Here is an 18,667-nt window from a genome sequence, read left to right on the forward strand (position 1 = left end):
TGCATGGGGAAATGAGGATATAGAAAACAAAAGGGATATTAATATTTATTCTATTAGCTGAAGTGCTTAGGTCTGTGATTTTTCCCCTGTGTGTGTTTGTGCCCGAATGCGTGTGTGTGTGTTTATAGAGCGCTGCGCTGCGATGCTCTGGCGGCTCTATGATGGATAGCAGGCAGTAATTATAGATGGGAAAACTGCTGAGGATGGCACTATGGGCCAGGCAGGCAGACACTTCAGCATCTCAGGGGTTAAGTCTGCTCCTGTCCTCCATCCTCCATCCTCCTCCCCCTTCCTCATCCTTCTCCTCGTAGACCCACTACCATCCTGTATCATCCCAGTGTTGTCTCATGTGCACCCCCCTTGCAGCTCTTTCTCTGCTTTCCTAAATTTCTCCACTGCATCTTACTCCCCGAATTTAATTTTAGTTGGCTGTAGCTCCTTCATGAGGTCTATCTTCTTCCAGGTTTCTTAACAAATGAAACTCACAGTCACCTGTGATTGTTGGTCGTGGCCAGTCATCCATAGTTTTTGGAAGATTGGCTAAATAGTTGGCTTTCATAGGCTCTTCTCTGCTTCAGGTGGTTGAAACAGCATCTGAGCCAGTGTGCTGCAGAGAGCTGTCTGAGCTGCTGTTTGGCCTCATGATAACGAAAGTGAATTGAGCCTTTTTTTATGCACCTTCTTCCCACCAGCGGGGGAAAAACTGTATATACGCTATTGGTTTGCTCTCAGCTTCAGTCTTTCCTTGTCTGTTCAAGTGAAAATAAAAATAAATATAGGAAAAAAAGAGGAAAACAGAGAAAAAGTAGATATAAAATGTAGAAAATGATGACAAAGTTAAGGGAACAAGCCCATGAAGATGAACGAACATAAATGATTTGACTTTGGTTACCAGTCAGGATCATGTTCTGTCTGTCCTCTCTGAATTCATCGTTCAGGGTGAGATTGTTGATACAGAGTTCCTCTGTTCAATGATAAAACATCTTGAAGTTTGCTGTGTGTCAGCACACCTGGGTATGGGCCAGGACAGAGCCCAGTGAAAATCTCTAACATTATTTGGCTACTGCAAAACAGACTTTGCTCAAAAACTGCTCGAGGTTCAGTTTTCTTTTGTTGTTTGCTGCAAGACTACATGTGGTTTGTTACTAATCTGCTACACAGAACCTGACTGAGTCCATCTTATAGAGGTAAGCATATCCAGGGTCAACACTTCGGTTTGAGCTCCTTGATGCACGGCCTGAGAGAAAGTTGGTTTAGTGTGTGTATTTGGGCCCTATGCAGCTGCTTTAGAGAGCACAGCCTCTCTCTGTGCGTTGTCTGTCTTGGGCTTCTAGTGGCGATGTTGTGTTGGTCTTTGAAGTTGGGCCACGCTCCAAGCTTTAACAACCCACTTTTTCTTGTACTGTGATATCCTGATTTTTTCTTTAACATTTGTTTTTCGTTAGTCAAAACTCAAAGGTTTGTCTTGATGCAGTTGTGCTGTTTATATAGTTTATACGGAGATAAGTTCTGGTCTTGGAGGACTCGCTTGAATTTCACATCCTTGCCAAATCCTGACACCAAGTGACCAGATATTCCTAAAGATGTCGGAGCAGCTTTTATTTCCTCCTATCTAAATGATCATTTTGTAAATTAGTGAGCATCAAGAATGTTTGCTGTACATAAACGATAAACTAATCACAGGCAAAAAGAACTTAGAATTGTGCCCAACAAGTGAAGCCAGGTTCCCGTCTTATTGCTAAAATTCGATGCAACAGGAGCGCTTTGCTCTTTCTTTGGCCTAAGCCTTCTGCATCGGCACTCTCACTGCATTATTGAAATAAATTAGGAGGATAGTAATGTCGATCTGATCACAGCCTGAAGTGTAGCGACATGGTAAATTCCTCCTTTTTCTCCCTTTTTCAGTTTGTAATCTTAGTAATATGTCAACCTGTGCTCAATTATTGTTCTCTTCCATTCACTGTAAGTTGTTCTCAACGATTGTTGGCTTAATGCCCAAGTTGTAAATGCATATGATATCCTCTTTTTTCATTTTACTGTCTTTTCCATCTCCCACCCTCCCTCCCTTCTTCTCTTTCTTGCTTCTTTTGCGCCTTCTTTCAGTCTCTTGGTAAATGTGCTGACTCTTCCTGGTTTTGGCCCAGCAGAGAGCTCTCTAATAGGCCCCAGAGACATCCCAGCATTCCTTAAATCAAGTGGAAAATTGTTAACTTGGTGTGGGATAAAGATGTTCTGTCCACTTTAGCTCTTTTCTCCCATTTCGTCTCTTACTCTCGCTCTCTTTCTTTCTCGCTCTTACTGTCTTTTTATGAAAATGAGGATGTATGGAGCTTCAGGAAAGACGAGTGAGCTTTTACAGTCCATTTCTCTGACACTTTGTTTCAATACAACTACCTCCCTGTTTTAACTCTTCAGTTTTAACACAGCCTAGTCCTGAGGACTCTGTCCTCTTTCTTAATTGATAGATACGTGGCAGTTTTAAGAACTTTGATAATAGGGTTGCGAGCACATGCTGGGAGAAGTTGATGTATGTGACAGAGACATGATCCTTTTATCACATACATTGTGTATTTAGATGTGCAGAGTTTCCCGTCTCTGCATAGCTGTCTGTCAGTTGTCAGGACTGATCCTAGCTTTCTTCCAAATTGTTTTATATAAGCAATATGAAAGAAAGTTAGAAGGCAGTGTAAAATGTAAATCACAACACAATGCTATAATCCAAAAATCATTAAAGTCCTGTTTTTAATTTAAACTGATGAAAAAAAAAAATACATCAATTTGATAAAAAATTGAATTATTTTTGAAAAATATAATATATTTCAAATATGAGACCAGCAACACATTTTTAAAAAAACATGCGAGCAAAGGGAAAACAAAAGAAAACCAGTTATCCCTTTGCACAACTGGTTATTGTATAATTATTATCTGTCCATCCGTCTATTTTCTCCCTCTTATTCACTGCAGTCGCAGTGGTGCTGGAGCCATCCCAGCTGTCACAGGGCAAGAAGCAGGGTACATCCTTGAGAGGTCACTAGTCTGTGGCAGGCCTAGAGACAGACAAGCATTCACACTCACACCTACAGCCAATTTAGAATCACCATTCAACCTAACATGCATGTCTTCAGACTATCGGAGGAAACCGGAGTACTTGGAGAGAATCCACGCTGGCACAGGGAGACCCTTGTCCTGCCCAGGACCCTTTGATTGTAAGGCAACAGTGCTAACCGCTGTGCCACCCTGTGTAATTATTAAAAGGACAATATCAAATGTAATTCAGGTTAGTGGGTAACAGTTCAAAGCTTTGAACTGTCACCCACTGAAAACATTTAGTAACTTGCCAAATTAAAAACATCATGAAGCAAGCTCTGAAATGTTGAGACACTGTAGTCTTTAAAAGAGGAGATGCAGCGCAGTAGTAAATATGTCCATGTTTCAACTTTTTTTTCCAAACCTCTTTTTGGCATCTAAAACAAATGGAGCACATTTAAAAAAAAAAAAAATACAATTTATAGTTTTGACATTAGATTTGTTCTTTCTGTAAATGCAAATCATTTCATTTTGTTTTTATTTACGTTTTAAATAGTGTTAGAACAGCACTGAGCACTTTATCCGCTACCAAACTTTCTGAAAAATATTTGCTCAAATTTGATGTCACAAGAGTCATCCAATATCAATGTTGAACTGAAAACATGACGTTTATATATGTTAGGTAACTTTTGTCTCTTATAAACCAACTGTTTGCCAAATAGTGACAATTATATTTGTTTTGGGACTAATAAAGTCTTTTAAAAACACAAATAGTATGCTTAAAAAGTGCATAACAATGTGCTTTTTGCAGCTATCATCTGCTTTAAGTTTTTATAAAGCAGAGACTTGTTAAATTTGGAGAGCATTAAAGCAAGTCTGTGATTAGTCAGGCAGTTTACCTGCTCGGTGCATGCTCAGCTTAATGCACAGCATCGCTGCAAACAAAGCTGTGGAAGTGTAAGAGAAGTTTGTGGTTTTGCAAGGCTTGTGAAGACTTGCCAGTGTTTCCGTCCATTTTGGTAATTTACGTCAAGTGAAAATGCAAAACAAAATCTGTCAAAGTCTGAAAATCTAGTGATTTGTATTTTATAGTAGTATAACTTGAATCTCTTTATGATTGCAGAATTGTTTCAGTACCAGTAAAAATGAGCTGAATCTATTAAAATGATGCCTTGTGGTACATCATAACAGGAGACCTGTTAGGTTTCATGGTGGCGTCATGCACCAAATGGGAATCGTCATTATGGGCCTCAGTAGAGGACCTGATTTGTTTAGAGAAATGTGACAAAACCGCAGCCCTATGAGATGATCCAGGGAAACATTTGACAGCAAGCTGATCCTGGGCCGTCCTGGCACCAAGGGGTGCAGGAACATCAGTGTGAGGATGGTGAGAGGAGCTCTGATGGCAGCAAGTCAGGGCCACTGGGCTCCAGAGAGAGTTGACCAAGAGTCCACAGTGTTCTTGGAAAATCAATCCCAAGATCCCTCACCCCTCACCCCTACACACACACAGACACACCAAACCTTGGTACACGCTATTTCTGGTGTGCTTCCCAGTCCTGCACTCGTCATCCCTCCACAGATGCGCACATACACACACGCGCGCGCTCCCTGCAGCCTGTACCCCAGAGTGAATATAATTAGCTTTTCTGACAGGTGGGAGGGATCGGATCTCGTGGAGAATGAAGCTACCAATTTACACCCGTATTACACTGTCATACACACTCACTTGCAAACATGCATCGCTCTCTCTTGCACACTACTCCCCAGAATGACCCACTTTCTCAGCTTGCATGTAAAAAGAGACGGGTGGCACAGACATAGTCTCTTTAAAAGAGGTAACTTACAAAGGAGGGTCATATAAAGCACCTAATCAGGAGGTGGGCCTCACTTTTACCACTTAAAATCCTGTCATAGGCCTATTCAGTATATGTGAAATCAGCTGACTACTCAGAAATGGATTTCTGTCTTTTACGGTTTCCTCTCAGATCTTAAGATTGAGCCATTAAAATGACTAAAATGCTGTGCAGGTCTTCATGAAGCAGTCTTTAATTACATCTCAAATAAAGTGTCATCTCTTACTGTGTTTTTATACTGGTGCTGATAGTAACTTCAATACCACTACAAATACAGAACAGTGTTGTTTAATATTCCAAGCTGCCAAAACCGAGTTTCATAATGTTCTAGATTAGTAAAAATTTTGTATCACATCAGGAAGAAAAATAAACTATGGTCAGAAATTCATTACCATCCTCCAATAAGTGAACGTCTTTGATACTTAAACTATACCAGTCTGCCCCTTTATTTATGCCACCTGCCTGAAATTGTGCAAGTCCCTCGCATGCTGCCAGAAAGCAAACTGACTTGTTGGGCATTGACGCCTGAAATCTTTGAGGGGCCCTGTGGTTTCTGGCACCAGTAACATAGGAGCAGATCTTTGGGAGGACTGAGTGGTGTGTGTGGTTCCTGGATTTGAGATGTTTTGGGTGTAGAGTGTTTCTCTAAGAGACTTGAACCTGAGGAGTTAGAACATGTGGCCCATCCCAGACAAACTCAAAACAAAAACACCCCCTTAAATAAGTGGTTGCATTATGCAGTACAATCTCAAGATTGATGACTGTAGTGACAAGCATGACAGTAGTCAGCATAATATGAATATTTAACATGTCTCTTATGTGGACAGACAGACTTAAACAAATAAAGGTACACTAGGTCACATGTTTTATAGATGTTAGACATTAATCCACTCATATTGACCATATTTGTGATGACACAAGTTGTCATTTTCTTCATGTCTGCAGTGAAACTACAAACCTGATTGTGTGTTTTATTATCACCAGTGTAAGAAGAAACACACTCTAGTGTGTCCAGACTTCTCTAAGACGGGCTCCTGCCCACATGGCTCACGCTGTAAGTTGCAGCACCGCCAGCGAGTCAAACGCCGCGCCAGCAACAGTGTGACCCCTCCAGCTAAGAAAGCACGCACCAAGGATCCTCTGAAGAGGTCTAAAATTTAAATCGACCTTTATCATGACTTGTAAAACTTTGGTCATGTGACTAATTATGTTGTGTTTTGTTTTGCTGCCCCCCCCCCTTCTGTCAGATCCCATCTGTCTGTTGTGATGCCACAGGATTCTCAAGCATCACTGGGGATGCCCTCCACAGGTTCGTTGGTGCTGCCCTCATTTATCTCCCTCTCCAGCTCTCCAGAGGAGGCAGATGCACCAGACACGCTTCCTACTGATGCAGTGCAAGTCAAAGGTATAAGCATCAACAACAAAACCCAGAGAGAGCAATGGTCACATAAGTTAACATAGTGCACTGTATGGACAAAAAATACTGGGTCACCTTCATATTACAACTACAGGAGCTGCTCAGCCAAAGAAACAGATGTCACGAATCCCTCAGTTCAGTTTTTGTCGTTTGTAGTTATTAAATCAGCAGAGAGTCAGTGACTTTTACAACTCAGCACTCTGAAACCCCGCTCTGTAACTTTACGTAGTGTTAGACTTCCTGTGGTTCATTAACACTTCACAATTAAACTGCTTACAGCTGATCGTGAGATATCTTGGAGAGAAGATATGTCATGACCTGACTTGTTGCAATGGTGGCATCCTATTACAGTATCAGAACAACCTGTTCTTTCAAAAATGTTTGTAAGGGCAGACTGCGTGGCTAGGTGCTTGATTTTATACACCTGTGGCAATGGGACTCAATCCAATGAACACCTGAATTCAAACATTAAGAGGTTTGGTAGAGAAACGCATACAGTCTGACTGATGATTATTGAGGAGCCAGAAGGGACAAGAATAACCTTCTGGCTCTAATAATGCAGTCATTGCTGCATTATTTTTGCTTTTTTGCTTTTTATACAGTAGCAAAGATTTTGCACTATAAATTGATGAGTAAAGGTGCATAAGTCTCAGTAAGCACTTAAGTCATTTTTTTTTTGGACAGTTGGATGCAATTTTTGGAATTTTGTCTCTGCATACCACCTTGATTGTTTTTCGTCAAATAATTAAGATGCAGTTGAATTGCAGTCCCTAGTTTCAGAGGTTCAATTGTAACTGAATAACTGATGGACAAACAGTTTCATGGAGTCCTATTCTGTCATTATCTCGTGGCAAACTGAGCAGATTAAATATCTGGAATTTATTCCAAGTGTTGCATTTGTTTTGGTCACTTTTCACTGGAGCTTCCAATATCAAGCACATATAGATTTAGATGTGAGGGAGGCAGTTCACTACACTGGAAAACCAGAATAACCATATCAAAGAGAGAGCCAAACTTTGGGAGTGGCTAAATCAACAATGTGGTACAATCATAAAAACAAGTAATGTACTGACCCTTGGAAATCTGGCCTGAATAAGAATGGGAGACAAATAAAGTAGATTATCACTGTATATTCCTATAATTAAGAAAACCCCGATCTTTTAATCTCCTGCTTCACTCCCTCACTCACGAAGAAGACCTGGAGATACATAAGTTCCTCCACTTACAGTAAAAAACCTGTGCTGGATTCAAAGAGGGCACTCAAGCCTTTTCTGACTAAGAACCACAGTCTTGGTCTTGGAGGTGCTTATTGTCATTCCCGCCACTCAGCGTTAAACTGCTGTAGTGCAAGCTGGAGGTCACCACCTCATGAAGCTAATCAGAATCAGCATATTTTATTAATCCCCAAGAAAATTATTTGGGTTACAAAGAACCATATCAACTATAAAAAGCAAAGGCCATCAGGGGTAAAGTCTACCACCTGGCTATGCAGGGCTCTAGACTAACCTTTTGCCACATTTGCACTGGCGCACCAGTACAAAAGTTAGGCGCACCCAAATTTTTAACCCGCATCACTTAACACCGCAGTTTTACATGTGCACTTTTTTGGGGGGGAAACTGCTGTCCATACAGACAATATTGATTTGTAAATGATTAACTAACAATCTTGTCAACACAAAGTTCTTTATTTGGAGCACAGTTCTACAAGAAAGATAAGTTACTGAAAAAGTGCTTGTGCTTAAAGTGTTTTGGCATTCTTTGGCAATATTGTAGGCAATGTTAAACTTAATCATCACATCGGCCTCCTGTTACGACCTGTTTGGTGATTCGATTCAATTTTGTCTCAGACAGTCATAAGTATTATATTTCTGATCATCTATCAGTACTGACACTGTGAGACTTCATCAGAGGTGTGAGCATCACAGCAGATGCCTTTGTGTCAAAGTAACTGAGGATAAAACAGAAAAACATGAATCAGATTTTCCTGGCCTGGCTTTTTATAGCAGATAACCTTAAAAATATTCTGCAATTTTGCATAATTTTAAAAAGTATAAATTTCTTCAGTATTGAACAGCAGAAATTAGGCTCTCTTGCACGAGGTTATTTGAGTTCTAAAAAAATATATATATAGACGGCGGCCGACAGCGCTGTAAACAACGGTAGACTGGTGTGTAATAAGCGAATGAATAATGCTGTTTTGCTTCATGGTGGAAGCAAAACAGCAGAAGTCAGAGGGAATTAATGACGACATTTATCAAATGTGAAGCACAGTTTGGATCTTCTTTTGCTGCTGTTTCAGTGAATTTTGGTTGGAGAGAGACAAAACCTGCAGCTCAGAATCAGCGCAAAAAAGATGTAAACGCAAAGCGCGGACCCGCCGACACATCAGAATCAGTGAGCTGTCGGCTTCCAGCCCCAAGAGCGTGTACGTGCCACCGGGTGAGAAAGCCGAGAAAGAGAAAGCTGATTCTGATGCGTCGGGTCCGCGCTCTGTGTTTACGTCTTTGTGCAGAATCTGCTTACCTGCTCTCATTTGCTGTTTGGTGGTTGTTGAAATAGTTTTGTGAGCGTTTCTGGCAAAATACATTTATATTTAAAAGTTGATTCAGGATTTAATGAATTGATATCGCTTTATTCAAGCTACTCACCTCCCTCTATCCACCTGCACTTTCGAACGTACACACAAAGGACTACAGAAATATCTGGACCACGGCCAATCAGAGAGGTCCCGCCGCTGACTATCTCTGATTGGTTTAGACCACGATAGAGGCATAATGTGTGTATGTTGTTGACCACACGGAGACTCGAACAGTTGTTGGTTGCACCGGTGCAACCTAGAATTTTTGTTAGTCGCACCATTGAAAAATTTGGTTGAATTTGCGACCAAATTGGTCACATTCTAGAGCCCTGCTATTCCTAGATATTCTGCCAGTTAAAAATTATGAACAGATTCAATGAAAAGGGGCAGCCTTAACGGAGTCCAAAACCCACTGGAAATTAGTCTGACTTAATGCCAGCAACACGGACCAAACTCTCACTGCGGCTGTACAGGGGCCAAATGGTGCTTTATAACAAGCCAGATACACCATACTGCCGAAGTGCCTCCACTGGATACTGCGATGTCCAAGTCAGTAAGATATATGTAGACAAAGTCTCCTCACAAGGATAAAGAGTAGGGATGGGTATCGTTTAGGTTTTATCCGATACCGGTGCCAAACCGGTACTTTTGAAACGGTGCCGGTGCTTAAACGGTGCTCAAACCGGTGCTTAAAGAATGGAGAACACAAAATTGGTCCAAAAACCTCTCATGTTCATCTGTTTTTTTTGTAAAAAGATAACAATGTTAGCCTTTTCTGCAGCTATGGGGCATATATGGTATCACTCTTGGCTGGAAGCAGTGCTTAAACAATGGAAAAAACACAAACTTTGTCCAAAAACCTCTCATGTTTAACTGTTTCCCACTTCTTTGGTCATTTTAGCCTTTTTGGCCAGGGTGAAGGGAGCATCTGACATCAAACAAGAAGACAGCCGCATGTAACTACGACGGTGTTTGCTAGTTCACCTTACATGCATTAATGTAATAACGTGGTTAGTGTACTCAACGTGAATTACACACGAACAACATTAAGCTACTCACGCAGAGAAGAACGGCTGCTGCTGCCATCATCATCCGTCATCATTTCTGCTTCACTGGCAGGGCTACGGGCCAGGACTCTACTCTTCGGGTTCTTGGAGGATGTTGCTAACTCCGGGTCCGATAACAGGCAACCCACCCGCAGTAGATGTGCTCGCTGTGAGGTCTCGCAGCAAGCTATCAAATACGGTGCGTTTCTCGGCTTTTAAAAAAAAACGCTATGCGTCGCCAGGTGTTTCATCGGATTTGAGGTGTTACCTCCTTTGCACAGTATCACCTTAAAGCACTTGTTGCAGGCTGCTGAGTTTGCATCTTTTGCTGTGAAGTACAGCCAGACTTTTGACCGCTTCGCCTTGGGCGTTTTTAATCTGTAGCTCTGCTCTAAAAGAACGTACGTACCTGGACCCTCCTACTATCCTCGGAAACATAAAATGATTGGCTAGAATCTAAAGTGTATCACAGCTCAGGAAAAAAAAGCACCGAAATAAAGCACCGAAATGTGCGCTGCTTTTCGGTCTGGTTACTACCGTTTATGTGTTGGCACCGGATTCCGGTACCCATCCCTAATAAAGAGCTTGTCCAATGTTCTGCGACCAGGACAAAAAAAACCTCATTGTTCCTCCTAAATCTGAGGTTCAACTAAAGGCTGGACTGTCCTCTTGAACAGGGAAGCCACCATTCAGATCTGCTAATCCAGAGGCACCGCCCTAGATTTGTATGCAATGTTGCAGAGACGTGTCATACAAGACAGCCTCACAACATCCAGAGTCTTAAGGAATTGAGGGCAAATCTCATATACCTTCAGTTGAAGTCAGCAACATCCCAACCCCACTGTATACAGTGTGATTAGACTGCTGCTTTTCACTCCTGACTCGTCTGACAGTTTGCCAGAATCACTTTGAGGTCAATCGAAAGCCTCGTTCCATTGAAAGTCTCGCTGAACTCCTCCCACACCCAAGTTTTTGCTTAAGGTACTTCCAGAGCAGCAGCCCCTTATCCTACCAGTACCTATTAGTTGCTTCTGGAGTCCCGCAGGCAAACAAAGTTCAATCACATATCGTTTGAAAAAAAAGGTGGTGTACAGAGGCAAAACTGCAAAATGTGCCATCGTCCAAATACTTCTGAACCCATCTTTATGAACTATCTGAACTCAAAGCTTCTACACACTGGTGTCCTGAATTGTCTTTTATTAATAGTTGTCCAGTCATGTTCTGCTACAGTGATGTGCACACAATAATGTTTCATTCAATGTTGTGGGGATCAACGTTTTTCCACTTTGCAAGATAATCTGGTACTTCTAGATTTTTTTACAACCGTACATTCTGAGAGTCCTTGTTACTTACTTCATATCTCCAAATGTGGTAGAATGTTTAAATTAGCAGTCATGGCAAAAGGTAAGCTGTCATAGAATATTCCTTAAGAGGACTAACTGCGATTCATTTGGTGTAAAAGTGCTGACACAGAGGTGTATTGTCCACAGATGCTTTGTAGGAGGTTCTTTTTTGTCATGAATACATCATTGCTTAATTCGTGGGACTGGGGAGCGGTGGTCTGTCTGAGCTGTAGACAGATAATAATGATCAGGAGGTGAGCTTTAGAGTGTGTCTGGTGACGCTCAGTGGAGGAGTAATAATGCTCAGAGGACAGAGGTAATAATATTTCAGTTTATGGCTGGATGGCACAGCTGAGCTCTCTGTTGACAGACTTGAAAGATAGCGGATTAGGACAGAGGCCATCCCATCCCCCTCCCTTGCTTTCACCAGGCTTCGCCCATCCACCTGCCCCTGCCTGCTAAACATACACATACTCACCAACTGGTTGTCACTTCCAGTGCAGCATTTGTTTGCATCTAACATCTGTGTTCAACCTGTTTGACCACACATTCCACAAATCTATCTTTTCACACAGTTTGTGTTATGATTTCACTAATTTTGTCTGATGATTTAAACAAGTAAAAGGCAATGGATAATTAAGAGTGACGGCAAAAATGACTGAAATTTGAATTGGACAGTTGGATAGTCCCCTTGCTCTAAGTATCCATTTAAAAATGACATTTTCTCCTTGATAAAGTCACTATGCTAAAGAGTAGTTCAAGTCATACAGAACCAGTCAAGACTCTTAATATCAATAAGGCAGTTTTCTACTAAACAGTAGAAAACCACCATTTTTCTACTGTATATAATTTTAATATCACTCACTGCAATTCTAACTCAGCTATTCTCACTGAAGGCATGAAAAACTTTTTTGTCACTTTCACAGTGCGAAAAAACTGCTAAAAAGTTAGCTAAGCAAACTGTGGAAAAAATATGTAAAGTCTGTGTGCCACATGAAGACTTTACTTAGTCCAGTATGTTTAGAAATGTATGTCTTGATTTTTTTAACTCTTATTTTTTGAATGTATGATGACAAAATGATGTTTCCGTCAGTAAGTCGTTTAAGAAAGCCTAAGAAAGGTACTGCATACTCCTTTTATCAAATATAATCAAGCAACCCAATTCATGCATAATGTGGAGACCATTTTCAGCCTTGGCACAGGTACGCCGTCTCAGACTGCTCTTGCTGCCAGTTTTGATTAGCTGTTCATCATTTCATTGACTAAAGGGCCAATAAAAGGAGAAGAATCCTGCTTTTTGGGATTCTAATGACATGTCAACTTATGTCAGTAACTTTCACAGCAGCTTGTTCCTACAGGGAGTGCAGAATTATTAGGCAAATGAGTATTTTGTCCACATCAACCTCTTCATGCATGTTGTCTTACTCCAAGCTGTATAAGCTCGAAAGCCTACTACCAATTAAGCATATTAGGTGATGTGCATCTCTGTAATGAGAAGGGGTGTGGTCTAATGACATCAACACCCTATATCAGGTGTGCATAATTATTAGGCAACTTCCTTTCCTTTGGCAAAATGGGTCAAAAGAAGGACTTGACAGGCTCAGAAAAGTCAAAAATAGTGAGATATCTTGCAGAGGGATGCAGCAGTCTCAAAATTGTAAAGCTTCTGAAGCGTGATCATCGAACAATCAAGCGTTTCATTCAAAATAGTCAACAGGGTCGCAAGAAGCGTGTGGAAAAACCAAGGCGCAAAATAACTGCCCATGAACTGAGAAAAGTTAAGCGTGCAGCTGCCAAGATGCCACTTACCACCAGTTTGGCCATATTTCAGAGCTGCAACATCACTGGAGTGCCCAAAAGCACAAGGTGTGCAATACTCAGAGACATGGCCAAGGTAAGAAAGGCTGAAAGACGACCACCACTGAACAAGACACACAAGCTGAAACGTCAAGACTGGGCCAAGAAATATCTCAAGACTGATTTTTCTAAGGTTTTATGGACTGATGAAATGAGAGTGAGTCTTGATGGGCCAGATGGATGGGCCCGTGGCTGGATTGGTAAAGGGCAGAGAGCTCCAGTCCAACTCAGACGCCAGCAAGGTGGAGGTGGAGTACTGGTTTGGGCTGGTATCATCAAAGATGAGCTTGTGGGGCCTTTTCGGGTTGAGGATGGAGTCAAGCTCAACTCCCAGTCCTACTGCCAGTTTCTGGAAGACACCTTCTTCAAGCAGTGGTACAGGAAGAAGTCTGCATCCTTCAAGAAAAACATGATTTTCATGCAGGACAATGCTCCATCACACGCGTCCAAGTACTCCACAGCGTGGCTGGCAAGAAAGGGTATAAAAGAAGAAAAACTAATGACATGGCCTCCTTGTTCACCTGATCTGAACCCCATTGAGAACCTGTGGTCCATCATCAAATGTGAGATTTACAAGGAGGGAAAACAGTACACCTCTCTGAACAGTGTCTGGGAGGCTGTGGTTGCTGCTGCACGCAATGTTGATGGTGAACAGATCAAAACACTGACAGAATCCATGGATGGCAGGCTTTTGAGTGTCCTTGCAAAGAAAGGTGGCTATATTGGTCGCTGATTTGTTTTTGTTTTGTCTTTGAATGTCAGAAATGTATATTTGTGAATGTGGAGATGTTATATTGGTTTTACTGGTAAAAATAAATAATTGAAATGGGTATATATTTGTTTTTTGTTAAGTTGCCTAATAATTATGCACAGTAATAGTCACCTGCACACACAGATATCCCCCTAAAATAGCTAAAACTAAAAACAAACTAAAAACTACTTCCAAAAACATTCAGCTTTGATATTAATGAGTTTTTGGGTTCATTGAGAACATGGTTGTTGTTCAATAATAAAATTATTCCTCAAAAATACAACTTGCCTAATAATTCTGCACTCCCTGTATTCCTGCTGCATATTCATAAAGCTGGTGTTTTTCACCTGAGAGAGTCTGTTTCTCATAACTATCCATCCATTTTTTTAAATAATATAGGATTACAGAGGGGAGGGGGTTGTCATAGTGCAAGATGCAGGGTGTATACCTTGGACTAACAAAGTCAGAGTACACTAACATGTCTGTGTACTCTGACTTTCTCCCACAGTCCACAGACATGCATCTTAGGTTACCTGGCAGTTCTAATTTCACCCCAGATTTGAGTGTGAATTACCTGTCCAAGGTGTACCCTGCGTCTTGCCCTGTGACAGCCCCTCAAATAACATACAGTTGCCACACAGAAAGGCCACAGCCTCATCTTACTTGGAATCAAGCAGCACCTTTGACTGACCTGGGTCATCTTGACCTCTCACCCTATCCAGTAATACATAGTCCCAGTCCAAATATTTTTTAATAATAATCTTGCAGTAGACACTGACAGGTTTCAGCATGGCTGCAATTTTAAGATCTCAAAATAAGTAAAGAAGTCACAACGACAAAGTGCTCAGGCAGTTTAGTATGAACTGAAGATTGTAAGTTATGTAAAGGTTTTGTTTTTAAAGGGGCTTTTGAAAACTTTTTGATTACTGCCTTCATATACAAGCGGTTTATATTTCCCGGTGATTAGTTACAATAAAGGTAGTTTAGGTGAATCAAAATGATGGTGTAAGATGTTTTAAGATGGCTGTCAAGACATGATTTTCGAAGGACTTCGGTGAGTATGGAAAGAAGTGTTATCAGCTGGAAGTTTCTCCTTGCAGAGTTCCCTCACATTGTAAGAAACATATAGAATTGTAGTTTGAAGCGACTCAGAAACACCTGGAAACTAGAAATCAAAGAAGGTGCTGTTTTGTTTTGCGCTATGAAGAACATTTTAGACTAGAGCTTTGTCCTGTGGGTGCCAGGAAAACACACACACACAGACCATCACTGGCTCATCCGTCCACCCCCGCTGTCCAGTTGGTTTGTGCTCTTAAGTAATACTAATGACACACTGGTCTCTCACTAACACACTGCACCGCCCAGAGCCTCATTAAAGGTGGAACTGAGCCAAACAAGTTCCTCTTCACTTTGCATAAATTAGCTCAGATGCAATGTATCACTGCCAGGCTACACACACACACACACACACACATATTCCCACCTACCTTCATTCATCGCTGTTGTACTGTTCCTATCTTCTTCCTCATTTGCTCATCAACTGAGATGTCATCACTCAATGTTTGAGCAGGATTCAACAGAGTCAGTTGCACATGAGCAAACACACAATTTGTCATTTTCTAACTGGACCTTTTTGTCATTTAATTTTTGCAAATACTCTCTTTTTTTCCTCCTAATCTTCAGGGTGTTTTTTTTTTTTCTTCCACAGAGAAAAAACTGCAGATCAAGCCTCGTCTGTAAGATCACAGAAACCAGTGGGACTGGACACGAAAGGATTTTATCAGGTTTAGTGTTATGTGAGTTCTGAGCTCAGGTTTGTCCTGGCACATGTATCCATCTTGAGTGAGTTCACTCAGGGCCTGAAAGTTTTATGCTTTTTGTCTATGAACACGTTTTGCATATCAGTTAGATGTTTACAATGCCAGTTTTGTAAAGAAATAAAGTATTAACTCTGAATGTGTGTTGTCAGATGGTTTTTTGGTTAGTTTTTTAATCTGAATCCGGATCTTTACCTTACAATCTAAAGCACTTTGGGATGACTGTTGTTGTGAATTGACAAGACAGAAATAAAACTGAATTGATTTGGAGTTGTGGTGTTGTGAAATGACCCTAGAGGGTTTGTGGGAGCTTGGCAGGTGGTGGCAACAAAAACGGTTTAAATTCTGGAGATGAGAAACATAAGCACACCTTCGCCACATTGTGTGCGCCTGTGTTTGGCTCCTAGCCACTACAGCTTTAACACATAAAGCAGAAAAGACACTTTCTCAAAGAGGCTGAGCATCCATACACACAGTAAATAAAGTCATGCTCAGCTCCTACAGTGGCTGCACATCTGCAAGACACTTTGCAGCTCATCTCCACCCCAGCTCCTCCTTTCATGCCGTACCTGACTTATCAAGGTTCAAGGTTCTTTATTCGTCCCGTGCATAGTTATACAAGTAAAACACACAGTGAAATGTAACCTGACACGCTCCTCGACTTGTGCAAAAGCGGGGGGGGACATTATATATAATATATACATTAGGTGAATGTGCAGTAGTAGCATGTATGCAGCATTGTGAATTAAATAACAATAGACAATCCATTTTACAAAATAGACAATATGAACATGTTTAAAATTAAAGGAATTTGAAATGTACATTGTGCCAGTGGGTTTAGTGTCTAGAAGACAGTCCTGTCTCAGTCAGTTATGGATGATGTGAGAGGGTGTGTGTGTGTGTGTGTAATGGAGGGGGGGGGCTCCATGATGCGGGACCTTTTACCGGATTGCAGAAGTTGGAACAGTTTGTTGCCAGGATGGGACGAGTCCTTCAGTATCTGCGCTGCTCTAGTTCGGCATCTCCTGGTGTAGGTGTCCTGAAGCAGGGGGAGAGCAATCCTGCAGCAGCGTTCTGCTGTACGGATCACTCTCTGAAGAGCGGTTTGGTCCTTAACACAGCTGTTCCCAAACCAGGATGTGATGTTCTGTGTGAGGATGCTCTCCACAGAGATGTCATATCTGATGTCACTGACAGCTCCTATGTTCTGTGCTGGGGTCACGCTGCTCCTTTTCCTACATTTAAATTCAATGTATGCGCTGAGCTGCCAAATATATAATATTTCCATTTCAAATGATCTTTTGACTACAGTGGTCTTGACTGAAGTATACATGCACACTCTTATAGACCACTTTGTTAGGTAAACCTATTCTACCTCATCTCTAATCAGCCAATCACATGGCTGACTCACTGCATTTAGGCTTGTAGGAATGGACCTGTTTAAGTTCGAATGAAGCATCAGAAAGGGGAAGAAAGTAGAACATCTTGTTGCGGTATTACTGCTTCACATCTGTCATGAAACACCGTGTGGAGGAAAAGCTTTATGGACCCTAATGCAGGACTCTTGAGACAGGAATACACTTCAAACAAGCTTTAATGCTTCTTGCTCCAGAAAATCCCAAAGTCCAAAATCCAGACGATAACCGGGCACCACATCAAGGAATCCAAACATCCAGAAAATGCATTGGAAACTCAGGGAAAGCAGAGCAAGGGAGACACACAGCAATGTGGACAACGCAAAGAAGGACAAGGGCAGACTTGGACAATATATACACAAGAAGTAAAACTAATTACAAAGCACCAAAGACGCATGCCTTTCAAAATAAAACAGTAAGCAACTAAAAAGGAAACGCAAAGATGCATAAAAGAAAATACAATGGAGAAGATGGATTAAACTCAAAGAAGTAAATACAAATGAATACTTAAAATTTAAATAGCAGCCAGAAAATAAATGGAACCAGAACTAAAGATTAAAAATAAATAAATGAATAGGATACAAATGTTAAAACACTGGATGAAAGACTCAGGACTATGTCAGCATCGTAGATGTGCAGCCAACAAATCTGCAGGAACTGTGTAATGCTATCATGTCAATATGGCCCAAACTTCTAGCTCACCCTCCGTACAACACACAATCTCTCACACACTGTATAGAGCTAAGATATTACACTTGTCCAGTGTAATCTTATCTTGCACTTCTGTTTTGTCACACATATGTTCCTCTTGCCAAAGAGCTGTTGAAAATAATTTTTATGTATTTATTTGGTTTTTAAAGGTACACCATCACCTCAGTTACTTTAAAAAGGTAACACAGTTAATCTCCATGTTAACCATACTCAGAATATTCCTGTAATGTTGAAATCACCCCACCTACAGTCCGAAGCCTCAGCACTGACATTGTGTAACACAAGCACTACTCTAATGTAGTATAGGATGCTCCCTAACACACAGTTAGGCACACTCTAAAGTATAATTATATAAGTATAATAATTATACTAAACCTGACTAAACCTATTTAGTCAGGTTTTCTAAATATGGCAATAAATTATTAACTCGAGGTCCACGTGTGTTTTCATGTTTAAGTGTTAATAGTTCCCTCTGACACTGAAACAACCTTCAACCTATTTTTTCTAACCAGATTTTAGAAAGTTACAGAGATTTCTGCTGGTGTTTTTCTGGGTTCTTTTTTTATCTCTGTCCAGATTTCACTCTGAGCTCCTGGGTGATCTTTGCTGGAGACCCACTACTAAGGAAAAATAACAAGAGTCTGTATTTCCATCTTTATTTGAAACACCTGACTCAAAGTAGCTATTATGAGGTCACTGAGACCAGATACCCTATTATGTTTATCCCAGGTACACAACTCTGTAAGCGCAGTAGCCACACCTACATGTTGTTCAGACCATTTCTTTATGAGATACAACCAATCAGAAGAAAGCTGACTTACAGAGATATGAGCTGAAGCAACTTGTTTC

The 18,667-nt window shown here is 41.0% G+C and overlaps 1 protein-coding gene across 2 annotated transcripts in view; it reads left to right on the top strand.

Annotated features, from left to right (window-relative positions):
• The window catches only part of zc3h3 (zinc finger CCCH-type containing 3), a 71,557-nt gene extending 55,726 nt beyond the window's left edge, over positions 1–15,831 (top strand). For both annotated transcript variants that reach the window (XM_084909914.1, XM_084909915.1), the window contains exons 10-12: positions 5,868–6,031; positions 6,131–6,288; positions 15,584–15,831. In XM_084909914.1, the coding sequence (XP_084766040.1) occupies positions 5,868–6,031; positions 6,131–6,288; positions 15,584–15,615 (354 nt within the window). In that variant the 3' untranslated portion in view covers positions 15,616–15,831. The remainder of the gene's footprint in view (positions 1–5,867; positions 6,032–6,130; positions 6,289–15,583) is intronic.
• The last annotated feature ends 2,836 nt before the right edge of the window (positions 15,832–18,667 follow it).

The sequence above is a fragment of the Perissodus microlepis genome, chromosome 17 (genome assembly GCF_051167445.1).
Source record: "Perissodus microlepis isolate ML-2025 ecotype Zambia chromosome 17, ASM5116744v1, whole genome shotgun sequence".
In the NCBI taxonomy this organism is placed as follows: Eukaryota; Metazoa; Chordata; class Actinopteri; order Cichliformes; family Cichlidae; genus Perissodus; species Perissodus microlepis.